Source organism: Leguminivora glycinivorella, chromosome 11, assembly GCF_023078275.1.
Source record: "Leguminivora glycinivorella isolate SPB_JAAS2020 chromosome 11, LegGlyc_1.1, whole genome shotgun sequence".
NCBI classification, from domain to species: Eukaryota; Metazoa; Arthropoda; class Insecta; order Lepidoptera; family Tortricidae; genus Leguminivora; species Leguminivora glycinivorella.
In genome coordinates, this window is record NC_062981.1 from 4,077,724 (window position 1) to 4,099,408 (window position 21,685).

The 21,685-nt window shown below is 38.5% G+C and overlaps 1 protein-coding gene across 2 annotated transcripts in view; it reads right to left on the reverse strand.

Moving 5' to 3' along the window:
- The window catches only part of LOC125231441 (espin), a 190,162-nt gene that overhangs the window by 57,533 nt on the left and 110,944 nt on the right, over nucleotides 1–21,685 (reverse strand). For both annotated transcript variants that reach the window (XM_048136901.1, XM_048136900.1), the window contains 2 exons: nucleotides 17,761–17,944; nucleotides 8,336–8,518 (listed from right to left, as the gene is read on the reverse strand). In XM_048136901.1, the coding sequence (XP_047992858.1) occupies nucleotides 8,336–8,518; nucleotides 17,761–17,944 (367 nt within the window). The remainder of the gene's footprint in view (nucleotides 1–8,335; nucleotides 8,519–17,760; nucleotides 17,945–21,685) is intronic.

Sequence of the window (21,685 nt, forward strand, 5' to 3'; positions counted from 1 at the left end):
CGGAACGGAATGCCCGGATGTTTCCGATTTTGGTGAAATTTGAGACGAAATACTATGATTAAGTTTTTTTTTTTAATATCGAAGTATTACATACTACTAGAATAATCCGTAGGTATTTCAAAATTGTAGGTACCTATATCTACTAAAGGAAACATACTTCCGGACATAACATTGAAATAACCGTGTCCAAATAATTCGTCACATTAATACAGGATGGCCGATATCATTGTTCGCATTTATGCATGTTATAGCGAGGTTATTGACAGGGTCAGATAGAAGCACTGAGGTCAAAGAGATGTATTTGTCCAAATAACAATAACCTAGTAAAAACATTACAGTTAAGGTAGTGGGATATGTGCGACTGGCGGGTTAAGTTCTTAAGGGTTAGGTAAAGTCGCCGTCAATAGAATTTGTGAACAATGTAAAAATAAATAAATAAAAATAAAAATCATTTATTCATGTACCAAAAATAGCAGTTTTAAACAGGCCATAAACTATATTAACACAAAAATAGGCTTCACCATGTCCGTGCCTGAACTAGGGAGATCCTGTATCTCAGGCAGAAAAAAAACTTACAAACTAAAACAGGGAAATTATTTGATAATATCACGTGCATTGCATAGGTATTCAACTAAAAAATAAATAAGTTACATTACAGATTTATAAATAGAGTAGGTTACCTACTTAAAACTATCATAATTCTAAAAGTACAGCAAAAAAAGATGGTAAGCCATATGTAATACTTATTGCTTATTAGCATTTTAATGAGTCAACAGTTGTACTTTATCGCATCAGCGTAAAGATACATAGGTAGGTGTATTTATTTGTAAACATTAAGTAGCTCTGTCTAGGTTATTTCTAGTTATTTTAGAACTGTTAATAAGTTTTCCGTGTCTTCATAAGACATTAGTTCTAGAGCTTTCTTTGTAACTTTTTTACATTCTGCGTAGCATAGATGATATATGTGATAATCTGCGTTTAACTTATTGTACAGCCGCGGTCCCAGACATATGTAGAACCGCTGTGAAAAGGCATGCTTTTGGTCAGTCAGCCGGTTGCAAACCAAATCTTTCCGTCTCTTGTTAGTAATGTCTGAGTTGTAAGGAAGTGCTTTATGTTGTTTTAGAACAGTGCTTAACACGAATAGCTGTCTTACAGATAATACTTTACAGGACTTATATAATAGGTTAGTAGGGTATAGGAACGGTCGGAATGTTGAGACTTTCAGGATAGCTCTTTGTGCTCTTTCTACAATTAAAAGCAGGGTTTTGGCTGCTCCTCCCCATGATGTAATGCAATATGTTAATAACGACTGGCAAAGAGCAAAATATACTTGCATTATTAATTTAAGGTCCAAGACATTACGGAGTCTTTTAAACACGTATATCAGCTTACGAATTTTATTACTTAACGCTTCAATATGTGGTCGAAACGATAACGTGTCATTAACTATAACACCCAGGTATTTAATTTTAGTTGCGGGAGTGATGAAGGGACAGTTACAGCTATTGCTAGCAAGGCAGGTATTGCGATGAGCGTAGATAGGATGGTCAGATATATATTGGTTATTTTTCATGAAAAATCTAACATAATTGGTTTTATCTGCGTTAAGTGTTAGTAGATGATATTGTAGCCAATTATTTACAATGTTAAATCCTAGTTGCGCCCGCAAGTATGCCTCTCTCTCCGTCTGTGCTGAGAAAATTAAGGCGGTGTCATCAGCATAAGATATTATTTTATCACAATCGAGCGGAAGCTTGCAAAGGTCATTAATGTAAATCAAAAATAAGGTCGGGCCAAGGATACTTCCTTGTGGGACCCCAAAAGCTTCATTTTTTAGGTCAGAACTGATGACGTCGCCCACCTTCACACACTGAAATCTGTCACTGAGGTAGTTTGCAAAAAGGTCAAGTTGTTTTCCCCTTATTCCTAAGCTTTGTAGCTTGCGTAGCAGTAAGGTAACAGAGACGGAATCGAAAGCTTTGGCGAGGTCGAGGAAAATACCAATCGTATGGTTACCCCTGTCAAGTTCTAGCGCAATGTTTTGAGTCAAATGATGAACGGCGTCGGAGGTTGATAGTTTAGAACGGAAACCGAATTGTGTATCTGACAGAAATGAGTTTTTTTCTAAGTACTGTACAAGCCTGTTGTTAATAATTTTTTCCAAGATTTTAGATATAGCAGGAAGTAGGGATATAGGCCTATAGTTTGTGATACTATCTTTGTTACCGGACTTATATATTGGAATTACAATAGCTTTTTTTAGACACTTAGGAAAAATTCCATCAGATAGGCATTTGTTTAAAATATGTGTTAAAGGAGGAGCTAAGATATGTTTAAATTGTTTCAATATTTTGTTCGAGATGTTATCCCATCCAACTGCACAATTATCTCTTAGATCAGATATAATTCTAATTACTTCTGAGTCATCGGTTGGAAGCAGTACAAAAGACTTAGAGCTATGGTTAGTGGTCGCAGGAAAATAATGTGAGCTAGGGCTGTCCGACTGTCCATATATTTTGTCAGCTAAATTTTTGCCTACATTAACAAAATAATCATTAGCATAATTTGCAGATGAAAGTGGAGAGCTTTGTGTAGTTAATAAGGCAGAGGAGTCATTATTTTTTGGAGTAAATGCTAAGTTCTTTATTCGGTTCCAGACTTTTTTGGTATCCTTGCCAACCTTTTCAAGTTCACTTTTTTCGAAATTTGTTTTAATTTTTTGAGGAGATCGTTGCAAAAATTTCGGTACCTTTTGTAAGTGATCTGTAATATAGAATTGTCCGGGTTTGATTTAGCTTTCAAATGTAGTCTGTCTCTATTCCGCATGCAGCGTATGAGCCCCGGAGTAATCCATGGTTTAATATTGTGCATTTTTTTGTTTGGCCGAGTGTACTTTGTGTTACGAGAAATGGCATTTTGTATGTTTTGTATTAGGTATGACATAGCAACATCAGCGTCAGCACAATTATAAACTGGGTCGTAGTCAATATCATTTAAATCTTTCTCGAGTTTATTGAAATTTGTTCTAGAAAATAAATGCTTGTGTTGCGATCTCACAGCCTTGAGGTTAAAGGTTAGTAGTACGGCGTTATGATCAGTGAGTGAAGAATTAGTAACTAATGTCAAAGATGGTATCTGGGATTTAAGCATGACATGGTCTAAGCAAGACCCGCTCTGATGCGTGGGAAGGGTATGAGCCGGGAGTAAGCCATGGTAGGAGCAGAAATTCAAGTATTCTTGGGTTGTTGGGTCTCTGCATTCTGGAAGAATGTTTATATTTATATCACCTATCAGGACAACATTTTTAGAAGATTCTAATGTGTGAAGTAGGGGGCTTAGGGAGTTTAGAAACCCGTCTATTTTTTTAAATGAAGGTGATCTATATATAGCTATTATGGTCATATCTGAGCCAATTTTTATAAGTAGGTTGTTACAGTCTTGTAAATTCGTCTCTTCAATCACGACATCGAGAGTTTTTTAGCGTAAACAACTACCCCGTCATTTTGGTTGTGATTAATTTTACTGCTGAAGGCTATATATCCGTCAAGGGCAGGCAGGTTGCCGCCGTTTTTAGTTAGCCAGCACTCAGTCAGCACAATTATGTCGCATTGGTGGTTAAGTCGTTGTAGTAAAACAGACAAATTATCTATATTTTTAAAGATACTACGAATATTTTGAGTTAGTATTGTTAGTGGTTTAGTATAGCCGGATAGACTTTGTTTGCAGCATTCAACATTACAATAATTAGAAGTTGATATTGAAAATGTATCTAAATCGCTAATTATAGTTGTATTCATTGATCTGAGTAATTAAAGTTATAAATGAAGCTAAAGAATAAATAAAATATATATATAACCTAGTATGTATACCTTGTGTGTAAAGTCAAGAAGCGATCTTAGGAGTGGCGCTCAGCAGGCGCCTTCATAATCTATAGAATTTATGTATCTCTGCTCAGCCTGTTTCTTGGCAGGACATTCAAGGTCACCTGTTTTGTGATTGTGGGGCTTCTTGAAAAATCTGCAGGTCGCACATCGGGGGGCTCCGCTTTTTTTGAGCACTCGTTGTCCGAGTGCCCCAAGTCGCCGCAATACCCGCACGTGTTGTCTGCCTGCTTACAGGATTTCGCGGCGTGTCCAAACTGCTGGCATTTGAAGCATCTGGTGACAATGGTGAAATCTCTCACAGGGCAGGAAGACCAGTTGACGAAAACTCGACTTTGGGATACTAGGGCTTTGCGTATCAAGCTTGGAACTTCGATGACGTAGTTGACGGTCTCAGCATCTTTTTTCCCCGATTTATGGCTAAGTTTAATAGAGGCTAGGAACTTATCTCTGGTGGTATCCGTCAATTTATCGGCTAAATTTTGCTCGAAAATGCAACTGAAAACCTCTTGTTCTGGCAGTGCAGTTGGTACGCCGACGATGACTATCCGGGGCCTGCGTTTACGGGGCTCATCGATGGTCAGGTCTGCAGGTGTTTTTTGAAACTGTTCCTTGAGCTTCTCTATATCAGCCTTGGATTCCGTGCTAATTATTACGCCGCCATTTTTAACCTTGCGTAAAGCTCTGACGTGAAGCTTCATCTGCTCAGGTTTAATAAGTTTTTGGACAAGGTTTTTGTCTCCTCACTTGATTTCAACTTGTCAGTAGGGTAAATTGCTACTGAGCTCAAATTAGCGGGTTGGACCAGGTTTTTGGAGGTACATCTGACCATATCGGCGAAGGAGGGCGAGTTCGGGGAAGGAGAGCAGGTTTTCGAGGACTTCTCTATCGATTCCTGTAGGGCCTGGATACTGCACAATACTGTCTGGTTGTCTTTAAGGGAGTCAATAGTGTTGCGCTGCAGGCGAGCCGTCTGTTTCAGAGACTGATACAGGACTGCCATTTGAGATGTTCCTGAAGAAACTCCGCGGCAGATATCGTGTACACGACTTTTTTGGTCCGAGTTTAATTTTCCTTCCTTAGCAATGGCGCATATCTCCTTGAGGGACTTCTCGATGTACTTTATCCAGTGCTGTATATCATGCGTCGATAGTACTTGCTCTTGGTCGCTGGGCGCTTGCGCATTCTCTTCAACAGCGGGCGGCGGCACAGGGGTAGATGGAGGACTATGCTGTATTTTTGAACTCCTGCCAAAGGGGCTCTGGCCGTTACTATCCATTTCAATAAGTTATTTAGTTACTATTTAAACTAACATAGTCAATAAGTCTGCACAAACACGCGTGACACAGAAACGCACTTGATGCATTCGCGATCGCGATCTGGGGCAATATTTTTGCACACGATTTAATTTGCGAGAAACAATTATAGCACGTCCGTTCGCAACGACCTGTTGATATGATTTGTAAACAAACCTTGTAGTCAAAATGTCTCTAATTTCCATTCTAACTCATCAGATACTGGCTAAGTCCATGTGTTATTTAATCAATTCATATCACATTATGATCCTCAACCTTCAAAAAATTAAAATTGTGCCAAAATATTGATATTTTATATAATGGTTTGTTTACATTGTTGACAATTTCTATTGACGTCGATTTTAAGTGTTTTTTGAAGATCTCTTTTAACAGTTTTAAACGATTGCAACCATCTACGTCCGAAGTATGGTCATGGTAACTGTAAATTTATGCGGTTATCATAGTTCTTTCATATAGCATTTAAAAAATAATTTCAATAGACGCATTTACCCCACCAGATGCAAACGCGCGTCGCGGCTGACGTGCTAAACCGTTACACCACCTCGACCGCCGAAGTAAGTACCCGTCGAAATTTCTCTAGTGTATGTTATCTCTGAAGGCTAGCCACCAGTGGGCTTGATCGCTTTTTCTTTTGTGTATGGTATCTATTTCAGTTTATAGCTTTTATTAATGTTTATTATAAGTAAATACAGTAAGGTATACTGGGATATTTGCATCTGGTGGGATAAATGCGTCTATTGAAATTATTTTTTAATGCTATATGAAAGAACTATGATAGACATATCAATTTACAGTTTGGTGACCATACTTCAAACGTAGATGGTTGCAATCGTTTAAAAATGTTAAAAGAGATCTTCAAAAGACACTTACTTGTTACTATTTAATAAAAAAACAAATAAAAAAAATAACGAAGTAGGGAACAAATCAAATCCGGCCGGCTCGCGGTCGGGGTGGTGTAGCGGTCGAAAAAGTTAGCCGCGTTAGCTGGAGTTCGATTCCCGGCTTCGCCACCAGTGGACTTCATCGATTTTTCTTTAGTGTATGGTATCTATTTAAGTTTATAATTCAAAAAAAAAATTTAATAAAATAATTTGATTTGTTCCCTACATCGATTAATAAGCTCCCGATAAATTGTAACATCATCGTCTGAGTCTGTTAAATAAACTAAGGAATTAATGTATCCCAACACAACACATTCAAATAAACCTGTTTTTTGCGTCAAGATATTTTTCATTTGTAATAATTAAAATTCCAATTTTATTTATATGACAAGGCCAGTAAGTTTACTTTCAAAACTTTATCCATTACACTTTCAATTCAATCAACTTACTTTTAGAAACAATTACTTCAACTTTCAATTATTATTTAAAGACGAATACCTAACTTGAAACACTATTAACACCTAACATAAAATATTAAATACCATGAGCAAAGCAAAGCCTAAATTAATTTAATTACCACGCGCTATCTAGCAGAGTGTGACCGGTGAAAATGATACTTTCCAAACGTGATCTTGACTCCATTGTTCCTGTGATCTGCCGTAGACTACCTCACTTAGATACCGCTTTAATACAAGAGAGACATTGAGATTCAGACACCACCCTGCCGCAGTATTGTAGCGTAGCATTAGAGTCGATGATACAATTGATGTGCCGAAGGATAATTTCGAAAATTGCCAAATTGAATCTTTCCATTTCTAAAATGTATATTTCCTATATTTCGTTTGAAACTTTCACGAAATTTTTTTGGAAAGTTTCCGCAACTTGCCCAATCAACGATATAAAAATCGATTACTGAGAAAACCAATTTCCCCGAATGAAATTTTACAATTGGTCAGTTATGCAGTTGGCAGTACTGTGGTGCCGATGCCGCAACTCTACTATAGTCGAACGGTAAACAATATCTTTCATCAATTCCCAAGATTGTACTCGATCAAAGGTGCTAAATATAAGTAATAATATCAATATATAAGTAGAATTTTAAATAATAATAATAATTGAACCTTCGAGTATATACGACCCACTGCTGGGCACACGCCTCCTCTCACGTATGAGAGGGTTCGGGTTTTAGTCCCCACGCTAACCCAATACGGATTGAGGTAATTTTAATTGTAGGTAGATATTTATATTATTCTGAGACCTTTCCTAAATTGTCACTTCCAGATATAGAGAAAATTCCGATTTTTTCCGAAGCCTCATGAGTAATAAACTCGTTGTCTTATATGCTGCATCTAGATAAGTGGTGTCTGTCTACGGCCATTGACGGCAAATGACGATACTGTGTAATATGGCGCCAATGATTCCGACGCTTGGACCGTAAATGCCGTGTAAAGATTATAATGACAGGCTATTGTTTTGCGACGTGCAGTGTTTTCAACCGATTATAAAATAGTACATTACGATACAAGTGCGAAAAAGAGGAACTTCAAAACGAGTGGCGACAAATCGACACGAGTTACGAATTTCCTTTTCGCACGTGTATCTTACGACGTTTTTCAGTACAGATGGCCCTCCGAAGTTTCGATCTGACATTATGACATATGGTGGTTCATAACTTCATACCACTTCTCGCACTAATGTGTAAAAAAACACAATCTGTACTGACTTTTAAGGCAACTCCATGCATAATGGTTATGTCAGGCACACAGACCGTCGGGTATATAGCATTTAGTCACGAGGTATCTTCTCATCAGCCTACTTTAGTGCCCCACTGCTGGGCTTTTAGGCCTTTAGGCCTTCGCTCTTTTCTACCACTTAACCCTGTCATTTGCACACTGCTTTTAATACGGATAAAATAACGCCAGCTTTTTCGGTCTGCCTTCCTGAGGAGCCTTAGAGAGCTAACTATGACCTTGAGGCGAAAGAGAACGGTTATTTTTTCTGATTAATGTAGCAGGATTAGAGTGCTCCCTTTTTAGATCATGTTAAAAGCTGCAAGGACACAAGGTTACAGCCTACACGTCACGTCTCCACAATAGAGAGAGATGTCTGTCTAGATATATATACCCTACTGTATCAACAGCCCGCGGACTGTGGTGAGATGTCTTCGTCAAACAAAGTATAGACACCACTAATGGTCTATCCTCGTCACACGTGTTTAAACCCCTATATGTTAGAGTGAGATGACTATACTCACGTCTAAATGATGATTTTCAGCAGCATCATTAATAGGACTCTTCCCATGTCTGTCCAGGTGAAGTCTGGCTCCGTGTCTCAATAACCAGCGGACTGTGGTGAGGTGGCCCCGGGACGCGGCGAAGTGGAGGGGGGTAGCGCCGTCTCCGTCTCTCGCGTTCGGGTCCACGCCTCGCTCCACGATCTAGAAAGGGATAGAAGATTAGTATGATGGTTGTAGTAACAAATCAAAAGCTGGTCATACTCTTTTAGAGGTAGTACCATAAGAAAAAGTGCATGGTTTTATATTTATATGGGACAACTGAGGAAACCTGTCACGCAAAATTAACGTACAAATTTACGGAGTGACAAAGTAGATATAATTTTTCACATCAAAATACTTATATGTTGCAATCAGCCTATTGTTCTGTTTATTTCGAACATCTCGCATTTCTCAATAGGTGAGGTAATATCGGGTATAAGTAATTCAAGGGTAAGATAGAACGTGGTGCTTCATTCTACGGCACATTTTTCATCTAAGTAATCCCTCAAAAAAGACCCTTCAATTTTACCCCATGTTAGTGCGTTTACTCATTATTCGATTCGATATCGGATGTAGGTATTTCATAGGCAAAAATCAAAGATGGCGGCTTAAATATTATATGGAATATCAGTCCTACATCCGATATCGGACCGGATAATGTGAAAACGCACTTTCTTACCTATTAATATGCCTTTAGTTCTGAACTGTATAATTATAAATTACCTACACGAATGTCTGCACGGATGTTTACATAACGACCATATATTATATGTTATACTAGCTTTTACCCGCGGCTTCGCCCGCGTAATAAAAGTATTCTTATTGAAACGTTTACAAAAAATAAGATTTTCATTTGGATCCGTAGGTTTCTTTGTAGGTACATCTGTCCGCGATTATTTCAATTAAGGTAAAGCGGGGCAATTCTCGACTGGGGGGGCATTGTAACTGATCTATTTGCTGTACGGTCAGCCAAGAAAGTGGTTTACCACTTTTCGACTCTATTGATTGAAAAGTGATAAACCACTTTTTTGGCTGACTGTACCTTACGCATATTACTATTGTTTTAAATGAAATTCTTGCAATGATTGTAGAATTATTACACAGCGACCACAGCTTAGGTAGTAGGTACGAATATGTATGTATTTTACCTATATAAATATTTATACTGGGGAAACTTCATACAACCCACATAGCCAGTATCTCGACGCTATGGTCGGTAGGGTAAAAAGTACTTCCTTGCATTATCGCTTACAATTTTTTCCATTTTGCTTATACTTACTGCAAACGTAAACATATAAAAGGCAAGCAAACAACGATCTTCTTACAGCACATTGAATGTAATAGTTATTACGGATGCAGGATACTCGCCAATGCCTACTTAATCCCTTCCCACTGAGCCGCCTGCATTTTACACTGCCTAGATATCGATTGCCGACCGATTATTCCGACCCCAATCCCTATTCGTATCCCCGTCCCTATCTCTATCCTTGTCCCCGTCCCCGTCCCCGTCCCGTCCCTGTCCCCGTCCCTCCCCTATCCCTATCCCCGTCCCCGTCCCCTATTCCTATCCCTATTTCTATCCCTATTCCTATCTATCCCTATCTCTAGCCCCATCCCCATCCCCATCCCCATCCCCATCCCCATCCCCATCCCCATCCCCATCCCCATCCCCATCCCCATCCCCATCCCCATCCCCATCCCCACCCCCACCCCCACCCCCACCCCTACCCCTACCCCTATCCCTTCCCTATCCCTATCCCTATCCCTATCCCTATCCCTATCCCTATACCTATCCCTATCCCGATCCCTATCTCTATCCCTATCCCTATCCCTATCCCTTCCCTATCCCCTTCCCTATTCCTATCCCTATCCCTATCCCTATCCCTAACCCTATCCCGTTCCTGTCCCTGTCCCTGTCCCTGTCCCTGTCCCTGTCCCTGTCCCTGTCCCTGTCCCTGTTTCTGACCCTGTCCCTGTCCCTGTCCCTGTCCCTGTCCCTGTCCCTGTCCCTGTCCCTGTCCCTGTCCCTGTCCCTGTCCCTGTCCCTGTCCCTGTACCTGTCCCTGTCCCTGTCCCTGTCCCTGTCCTTGTCCCTGTCAAATTATCATGCTATGAGGTGAACTTTGAAAAAATCCTTTCTTAGTGCTCCTCTAAGGAACTTCCATATCAATTTGAAATCTCTTGAACCAGAAGTAAAGATAAAAACTAAACCTATACTTATGGCTATTTTGGATATTTTAACCCCATTGCACAACAACAGGGGAGAAAATTTCTTTTGCACCTCATTAGATTTTAAAATCGTTGTATTTATCGTGATCAGCGACCCGATAAACCATAAAAACGATACCCATATTGTGTTTTTAACTTTACCCCCTTTGCACCCCTTTAGGGGTCAAATTTTCAAAAAAACCTGAAACATGTGTTTAGTCATATGTCTTTAGGAATCCTCCTGTGAAGTTTCGAATAGAATAGTCAAACTAATCTTGTTTCCCCATACAAACTTTGAACCCCCCATTTCACCCTTTTAAAAGGAGAATTTTGAAAAATCCTTTCTTAGTGCTCCTCTACACTATATAAGGAACCTACGTGCTAAATTTGACATCTCTAGGTCCAGCGGTTTCGGCTGTGCGTTGATATGTCAGTCAGTCAGTCAATATCTTCTTTTATATATTTTTTTGATATTTAAACCCCATTGCACCACAACAGGAGAGAAGGTATTTCACTTCCGCCTCGTTAGATTTTAAAAACGTTGTATTTATCATGATCAGCGACCCGATAAACCATAAAAACGATACCCATATTGATATTTTGACTTCATCACCCCCTTTTCACCCTTTTAGGGGTTAAATTTTCAAAAAACCTGATACACGTATTCAGTCATATGTCTTAAGGAACCTTCCTGTGAAGTTTTGAATAAAATAGTCAAACTAATCTTGTTTCCCCATACAAACTTTGAACCCCCATTTGACCCCCTTAGGAGGTGAATTTTGGAAAATCCTTTCTTAGTGCTCCTCTACACTATATAAGGAACCCACGTGCCAAATTTGAAAGCTCTAGGACCAGCGGTTTCGGCTGTGCGTTGATATGTCAGTCAGTCAGTCAGTCAGCTTCTTCTTTTATATATTTAGATTCAGAACAACTTCTTAAAAATCGTAAATCGATTGAATCGATAATTGTGCCGTATCGATTTCGTGCTTTTATGAAACCGATAATTAATATCTAAAATCGTTCATTTCGTTAAAATTGTGAAAGTATTAATTGTTGTTTTTATAAACGTATTGTACCATATTTTTTTTAATTAACCAAAGTTACATGTTTGCATTAACACAAATAAAATAAAAAAATAGAATTATATTATTGAAACAGTTTATTACTATTATTCTGTATTAGTATGGTTATATTGAAAATCAACTTTATTCAAAAGACATAAGTACCTAAATGTAAAGTAAATAAAAAAGTATTTACTAAGCAAACACAAAATAAACATAATTGGTAGGTACATCTGGCGAACCCCAAACTAGGCTGAGCCTGTAACTTGGGGCCCTGAAGTAATGGTTATATTTATATTTCAACCACGCCCAGTTGTCTTCGCGCCCCCAAACTTAAAAACATAAATTAACCACAGTAAGCTAAAATGTGGAAAACGTGAAAGTTATCAATATAACTAATATTTAACACAAGACTGAAAACCATTGACTTACAAATTACTTCGTAAAGACAGACCTTACATGCGTTATGAATAGCACCAGCGCAGCTGTGTCAGTGATGTCATTTATATTATTTAGAAAAAGTAAACAAGATTTTTAAACAATTATAGGGAACAAATCAAATTATTTTATTAGGTACATATTTTTTTGATTTGTTGTTTTTCAAGTAAGTAAGTGGTTAAGATGTTAGCCGCGTAAGCTGAAGACCCGGGTTTGTTTCCCGGCTCGGCCACCAGTGGGCCTTGTCGTTTTTTCTTTCGTGTATGATAGGTATTTATTTACGTTTTTAAGCTTTTTAAAATCTATGCATTTTAATCCATCGAGCTAAATCTACAGTCTACAGTAGTTGAGATACTTGCGAGCAATCGCGAGCGTGACACAAATTGTAAACTCCCCAACCATCTTGTAGCGTTCCATCACGGCCAACGACAATGTTTAGCCGGTATGAACGGGCCTATCCTTACTTTTGAAATCTTTGCCGTAAACCAGTTATAGTCTAAGCCGCAATTGGTAGTTATAGTTAGTTTCACTTGTCGGTTGCAGTGCAGGCAGCAATGATCTTTTAACGACTTAAGAGAAAAAGGGAGAGCTTCATATTCCTCCTTGAATATTTACATTATGTATTGAAAATATTTTTACATACATACATACATACATACATACAATCACGCCTGTTTCCCATAAAGGGGTAGGCAGAGCACATGAAACTGCTAAAGTTACAGTGCTACTCTTGGCAAATAAGAGGTTGAAAGAAAACGAAACTGTGACATTGCAGTGACAGGTTGGTAGCCTCTCGCCTACGCCACAATTTAACCCACCATTTTTTTATTTTTTAATATTTTTACATAATTTGAAAATTTCAATCATAAGTAGGAGTACATTTACGATTTATTTAATTTACATATTTTAATCAAGCATCGTAAAACTAGGACCAGAAAACTGACTAGCTAAATTCTAATGAAAATCAATCATACAGGGAAATGTTTGGTTAAAATACATCAAATAAAAAAAAAACAATTTTTCTATCGAGAGAGTTTCTAATGAGTACAGTTTGTATAGAGAACCCATCATCACTTATCCTCTTTATAAGTTAGTACCTACACGGTATTAAAAGTTGAGATCCAACAGTTATTATAGTAAAAAGTTAAGACAATATATCAGCAATTCCCGTCAACTTTGTACAATGCCACGTCAGCAAATTTTAATTGATCCTATTTTGTTACCAACATTTAGTAATATAATTCGACTTTCGTAAGATATATACAGGATAATTGTTATAATTAAGAAAATATAGATACTAGAGAACCTTAATGACGAAATAAAACTTAATAAAATCTCAATTAATCAACAAAATCTTGGTAACAAAATAGGAATTAATAAAAACAAATTTAACTTTTCCCTTAATTTTTGTACAAAGTTGACGGGAATTGCTGATTATTATTATTACCACAGATTTAAGAAAATATTATAGTATTTTTTTACTCTGAGATTATTACTATGGTCAAACAAGGCAGCAATGTTAGTCTAGTATGAAACTAGACACATAAAAACTAACCATTTAGCCAAAGAGCCATAGAACCCGTCTAACTTTCAATGACTAAAACAGCTTTATTTAAAATGAATGCAAGTTTCGTTTACTTTACTCTTAAGGCCTGAAAGCTGGTATTAACCTTATATACCGTGCTTTATCGATCTCTGGTACCTGATAAATAGAAATCTGGAGTTGGTCAAAGACACCTAGTCTTTCAAGATTTAATGTAGTCTAGAAATTATGGCAGGTTTTGAAGTGGCAAAATGGCAAAGGGATTCATGGCGGTTTATTTCCTCAAGTAAATGAAAGTATAGGTGCTTATATGTGCTGGCTCCACAGAAAACCAGGGCCGTTGACCACGCTAGCCGTGTCATCTGCAATGCTGAGTGGAGACCATTTTAGGCCTCACATCGTTATTACTACTTTTTACCTTGTGCAACTTTTTATCCTATTTTATCTATTTTTGACGAAGCCTGTGGTGGATTATTAGTGATGTAGTTTGGACGAAGTTTGTTGCGGATGCTATTTTGTACCTACGCGTTTGACGAAGCCTGCGCTGTGGATTTGGATGATGGTTTGTATGTTTTGGATATAAAATAAATATACGCGATTGTTTTATCTATTGATGTTTGATGTGTTTTATCCTACTTTATCTATTGTTTTGTACTTACTGATGTGTTGCCTGAATAAATGAGTTCTATTCTATTCGCGTCTTGGTTTTAATATTGTAAGTTTGTATGTTTGTTTGAATAAATGACACCATGTTCACATTAATACTCCCGTGCAAATAATAGAGACGCGATGGTAGCGCGAGTAAGTTGTACTATCAGTTGTAGTGCATGGAGAAATTATGAATGAATTCATTGATAAATTCGCCATGCACTTTTGCAGCTGATAGTACTTTTTTTTTAATTATAAATGGGCTTACTCTTGGCCACAGACTAGCCAAAGGCAAAGACGTGGCCTACGATGGAGTGAGCTCGCCTAGAAGATGCCTGTTCACTCTTGATTTGAAGGTTGCCGTAATTCAATTGACTTAAGTAGTTCTTCGCTGAGCTGTGGCGGCTTCGGTGAGACCAGTGCCTAGTGCAGGGACCATTTTGTATTGGACAGCCACATATATATTACAATCAATTACTTCGCGCGTGTAGGAAACGCGAAGGAAAGTTGTAATTTGCATCACATCATGCGCATGCGTTGACAGTTAGAAGTGGGTACAATGAGTTCCGAGATCGATCTGTCGGTCGGTGAACTTGCTATACTTTTATGATATGAGTTTTGCGTAACGTGTGAGTGTGTTTTTTTTTATACACCGCTTTTTTTGTTTTCCGTTATATTCGACACGTCGTTAGGTTCAATATTAGAAACGACTCAGCTGCGAGCTGCGAGCAGCGACAAGCTGTTAAATTCGAAAAAAAAAATTTCGTTGATTTCATACAGAATACATAAATTAACTAGTTGTAAGCGACCCTTAAGAATGACATTCAAGTTAGTGTCAAGTAATTGACGTCACATGTACATACCTATTTTACTTTAAACTTTTTTAAGAAATATATTTCATACTAGCTTTTGCCCGCGGCTTCGCTCGCGTTAGAAAGAGACAAAAACTAGCCTATGTCACTCTCGATCCAATTCGTCGTTCCGTATTGCCGTGAAATACGGACAAACAAACAGACACACACACTTTCCCATTTATAATATTAGCATGGATACAGCTCTAAACTGAAGCTAAATACTACCACATAGTCATTACAAAGAGATCTTCCGAGATCCATCGATCTTTCGGTCGGTGAACTTGCTGCAGATTTACGTAAGACTCGTAAGGCGCAACATTGTATGACTCTGTGTGCAGAAAGTAGATATGGATACGTTTCTTTTAATTGTCGGTGTTTGTACTTTTCTACGCCTACCAGTTAAGCGGGTCGCAGACTAACATTCCTCTTACCTAGATTACATATACTACTCGCAAATAAGATATATGTAACTAGCGCAGCTTTAGTGTCTTTACCTATTAATTATCTAAGAACATTAGATTAGATACTATCACATGGTTAAAACAAGATCGTAATAATCTCTCATATGAATTTGGAGTAAGGTACAGCGGGGCAATTTCGACTGGGGGACAATTTCTAGCTGATCCATTTTTTTCCATGTTCTACAATGTTTGTATTATGAAATAAAGTGTCCACCGGTTATATTTGATGACCGGTCTGGCGCAGTCGGTAGTGACCCTGCCTGCTACGCTGCGGTCCCGGGTTCGAATCCCGGTAAGGGCATTTATTTGTGTGATGAGCACAGATATTTGTTCCTGAGTCATGGATGTTTTCTATGTATATAAGTATTTATATATTACATATATCGTTGTCTGAGTACCCACAACACAAGCCTTCTTGAGCTTACCGTGGGCCTCAGTCAATCTGTGTAAGAATGTCCTATAAATAAAAAAATATACGGCATGCGTGTTTAGTGGATACATGTGAAACTCAATTTAATAGTGTACTATTGGAAAAAAAACTGCTGTACCTATGACTGTATGTATAACTCAGTCTATCAATCATGCTGTTTCTAGCACGAGCGTCTAGCCAACCTCCCGCTTCTAGTACCAAGTACTTTAGTACGGCCAAGTGTCCCTCTTGTGCGGCTAAGTATAACATAAAATCTACTATTAACTATTATATTACTATCGTAATAATACACTTACCATCCATTTCACGCAGTCAAGGCACCCAGTCTGCGCGGCGGCGTGTATAGGCAGCATGCCATCCCTAGCACGCGCGTCTAGCCGACCTCCCGCTTCTAGTACCAAGTACTTTAGTACGGCCAAGTGTCCCTCTTGCGCGGCTAAGTATAACACTAGTATACTAAAATCTGTTGTTAAATATTATATTACTATTGTAATAATACACTTACCATCCATTTAACGCAGTCTAGGCACCCAGTCTGCGCGGCGGCGTGTATAGGCGGCATGCCATCCCTAGCACGCGCGTCTAGCCGACCTCCCGCTTCTAGTACCAAGTACTTTAGTACGGCCAAGTGTCCCACTTGCGCGGCTAAGTATAACACTAGTATACTAAAATCTACTGTTAAATATTATATTACTATTGTAATAATAAACTTACCATCCATTTAACGCAGTCTAAGCACCCAGTCTGCGCGGCGGCGTGTATAGGCAGCATGCCATCCCTAGCACGCGCGTCTAGTCGCCCTCCCGCTTCTAGTACCAAGTACTTTAGTACGGCCTAGTATCTTACAATTATCTAACTAATTATGTAGTTACTGAGCTTAAGAAACCTAATTATTTTTAAAATCGGGACTTAATCGCGTAAACTACCTATTAAACTGACCTCCAACGTTTCAAGGACGGCGTTGTCCCCGTGGTCTCGGAGAAGACTCAAAAAGGCGATTAAGTCCCGATTTTAAAAATATTTATGTGTAATAATCGTGAAAGTTTAAATCAGTCTTAAGAAACCTGTAATAAAAAAAAACGTTTATAAAGACGACTTACCATCCATTTAACGCAGTCTAGGCACCCAGACCCAGGCGGCGAGTAGCGTCTAGCCGACCTCCCGCTTCTAGTACCAAGTACTTTAGTAAGGCCAAGTGTCCCTCTTGCGCGGCTAAGTATAACACTAGTATACTAAAATCTGTTGTTAAATATTATATTACTATTGTAATATTAAACTTACCCTTACGTGCCTGTGTCATGACGGGTTAAGAATTTCACCACCCCCTTTCTTCCCGTGGGTGTCGTAGAAGGCGACTATGGGATATGGGTTAAATTGTGGCGTAGGCGAGAGGCTGGCAACCTGTCACTGCAATGTCACAGTTTCGTTTTCTTTCAACCCCTTATTTGCCAAGAGTGGCACTGAAGCTTTAGTAGTTTCATGTGTTCTGCCTACCTCTTTATGGGATACAGGCGTGATTGTATGTAGGTATGTTGTATGTATGTATGTAATAAACTTACCATCCATTTAATGCAGTCTAGGTCTGCGCGGCGGCGTGTATTGGCAGCATGCCATCCCTAGCACGCGCGTCTAGCCGACCTCCCGCTTCTAGTACCAAGTACTTTAGTACGGCCAAGTGTCCCTCTTGCGCGGCTAAGTATAACACTAGTATACTAAAATCTGTTGTTAAATATTATAGTACTATTGTAATAATAAACTTACCATCCATTTCACACAGTCTAAGCACCCAGTCTGCGCAGCGGCGTGTATAGGCAGCATGCCATCCCTAGCACGCGCGTCTAGCCGACCTCCCGCTTCTAGTACCAAGTACTTTAGTACGGCCAAGTGTCCCTCTTGCGCGGCTAAGTATACTGGTGTGACGTCATTATCCATCGCCGTGTTGGCACTGTGGAAGAAAAAGACTTGTTAGTTGGCAAGTTCTAAAGGATTATACATGTTATGGGAGTATACACCGTGTTTTCTTCGTTTCCATACATATTAATGGATTAATCAGTGTGAGAGGTCCTTAATCATAACATTAGTCATTGTCAAGTGTTTGACGGCACATGTCAAAACAAATAACATTAGGAAGTGGTAAGTGATTAAATTTATTTTTTTAATAATTTAAACGCACCGTAGCTAATTGCACACTGGTTTAATAAGAATAGGCCTATCGCGGGGTGCGCGGGCGCAGCCGCTGCCATGCATACGTACTAATAACCGTAAGAGTTAAGACGCTAGTTTCTTAGAGAAATTGATTGTATTTGAACTAAATAATCTTCCCTTAAAGTTAACGGAGTTCAATAAAAACATGTTTTACAGGACTTTGAAAGTTTATCAGACCGTCAGTTCCAAAATAAGGTCATAAAAAATATCGGATATTGACCAGCCTGTTGATGGCTTGCTTATCATATTCATGATTTAATATACACAGTGTTTTTATTGAATTCCGTTAACTTCGGCATATAGTTAGGTCCATTATAGGAAATAGTTTATTTTATTAAATTTGTATTTTTTTTTCTAGAAAAAATACATACACCTGCTGTTGAAAAACGGGCTTTACAATTAACTCGCACTAAGTAAGTGACAAAACTCACAAAACTATGAACACACAAAGTCCGTTTCTTAACAGCAATTGATGTAACATCTATCGCAGGTGTATGGGAAATTAGAAAAAAGTTACGAATAAAAAAAACTAACTATGCTATTCTGTTTCCTATAATGGTACCTAACTATATGCCGAAGGTGACGGAATTCAATAAAGACACGGTGTATGAAAGTTTTTGTTAGAAACTATTAGGTATATGACAAGAAAAAAATACACGATTTTCAGAACTAAGTTGCCGTTAGCCCGAACGCCGCCAGAAACTCCTATTGTACGTGTATGTTTGCCTTCCCATTCATATTGAGCTAAGTTTCATCTTAGACTCTGTCTTCACTGTCCATAGGTGTGACTAGGGTCAATCGCCGATAAATAAGTTATTTTTTTTGCAAAAATGATATTTTTGGCAGCTTCTATCGCCGACTGTACTTTTCTTTCAACAGTCATCTTTTCTCTCTGAGACGTTTTTAAAAACCCCTTACTCGATGGGGATACGACGTTTCATAGAGTGCCTATGACCACCTTTCTGCTCCATCGCCAGATCAGCTCTATGATACCATAACATTGCATTGTCCATTGCTTCTGTAGATCGTGTGATACTATACAGCACGACCACGGATGATTTTATTAATTCTGATGCGGTACAAATTCACGAAAAAAAATGTACTTTTTTGTACTGACGTTTAAAAAAAATGTACCCTTATGATTTTGGAGTTTCGACATAGGGCCCGTGGTCGTGCTAGGTAGGTACTCCCTGGCACGACCACACTATATTTAATGAGATTTTAAATTTCTGTTGCAGTACAAATTCACGAAAAAAAATGTACTTTTTTGTACTTACCTTTTAAAAAAAATACCCTCATGGTTTCGGACTTTTGACATGGGGTGTGGTCGTGCTAGATAGGTGGTACTTCCTGGCACGACCACACTATATTTAATGATTTTTTTTAATTTCTGTAGTGGTACAAATTCACGAAAAAAAATGTACTTTTCTGTACTTACCTTTTTATAAAAAGTACCCTCATGGTTTCGGAGTTTCGACATGGGTTGTGGTCGTGCTAGATAGGTACTCCCTGGCACGACCGCACTAAGTTTTTGAAGTAATTTACGTAGTACAATTTCAAAACACTTGTTTAGTATTCATTTGACCATCAAATTAAACATAAATTTAATATAGTGTGGTCGTGCCAGGAAGTACCACCTATCTAGCACGACCACACCCCATGTCAAAACTCCGAAACCATGAGGGTATTTTTTTTGAAAGGTAAGTACAAAAAAGTACATTTTTTTTCGTGAATTTGTACTGCAACAAAAATTTAAAATCTCATTAAATATAGTGTGGTCGTGCCAGGGAGTACCTACCTAGCACGACCACGGGCCCTATGTCGAAACTCTTAAATCATAAGGATACTTTTTTTTTAAACGTCAGTACAAAAAAGTACTTTTTTTTTTCGTGAATTTGTACCGTATCAGAATTAATAAAATCATCCGTGGTCGTGCTGTATAGTATCACACTGTAGATCTGCGTGCAAAATTTTATCTCAATCAGAAACAGGGAAGTCGGTCAAATTTAGCTTCTACGTTTTGACCCAACCTAACATAATACTAACAATGCAAGTTAAATAAAAGCTTGAAAAACTAACCTAACCACAAAATTAAAATTTTGAAAAAACCCCCGACCGCGACATAGTGGACCGATTTTCATAAAACATGGCTAAGAACACTCCCGACTAACTCGATTTCAATTCAAACAAAAAAAACTAAATCGAAATCGGTTCATCCGTTCGGGAGCTACAATGCCACAGACAGACACACACACAGACAGACACGTCAAACTTGTAACCGTCGTTTTTGCGTCGGGGGTTAAAAATGCAGGCCAAAGGCAAAGGGAGGCGGGTTCGTAAGAAATTATTAATTGATGTGCATTAAAAACAGGAACCTAGCTTCCCGTTCATGTAATTTTCTATCCTGTGAGACTCGAGATACTTATTTCCTTCTAACGGGTACATGATTGACAGGTCACGATACTGCTATTAAGTAAATATTGATAGAAATTTCTGCAATACAGTTACCAGGAGCATTCCATGAGCTGTCCCGTATAAAAGTTATTTTTATTTCGTGCAATGGCTTTTGATATTATGAATGGGCTTACTCTTGGCCGCAGACTAGCCAAAGGCAAAGACTTGGCCTACGATGGAGTGAGCTCGCCCAGAATATGCCTGTTCACTTTTGATTTGAAGGTTGCCGGGTTATATGAGCTCGGAAATATAGCCGCCGGCAAGGAATTCCACTCCTTGGCAGTGCGCATAAGAAAAGAAGAAGCAAAGCGCTTCGTTCGCATTCGCGGCAGATCTACCAAGAAAGGATGGAAACCGGTCGTGCGTCTAAGAGTCCGATGGTAAAATAGGGACGGTGGAATAAGCTCGTGTAGCTCTTTGTTTCTCTGTGTTTTTAAGCTTTTAAAGCAGGCGATCATTTTTCTGTGCACAATTTTACACATTGCCTTAAAAAAGTATCATCTTACACCAGCCAATTTGCAGAAAATTCGTGTTTGTACGGGAGAACGGTAAACTATTTTCATGAAATGCTCCGCCAGACCGCCATATTAATAAGTCAAAACCACAAAATTAAAATGTTCCCCCTCCCATCGTATCCGTACCGTATTGTATCTTTTTACGTAAACTTCTAAAACCTACACCAATAAAGAATGAAAGTAAGAGCTACTAAATTAAACAAAAGATAGTGATCTCACAAAGGTATGAATGAATAAGTAGGCTAATCCTCACAGACCTATAGAAATAATTCACAAATTATGTAACGTGAACTTCAATGGACGAATGGCCATTTGTTTAATTATATCGTGGGATAATAGGACAATTGCTCAAATAAATATTACACCGAATATATTACAACAATGGTCATAAGAACAGGGTACCTAGCCAACGTCACTATCACTTAAACTTCGTAAGCGCTTCGCTAGCTGAGCATGTCTTTATTTGTCCACAGTTTTATAATGTGATATTTTTGATAAATTCTATGTTATTT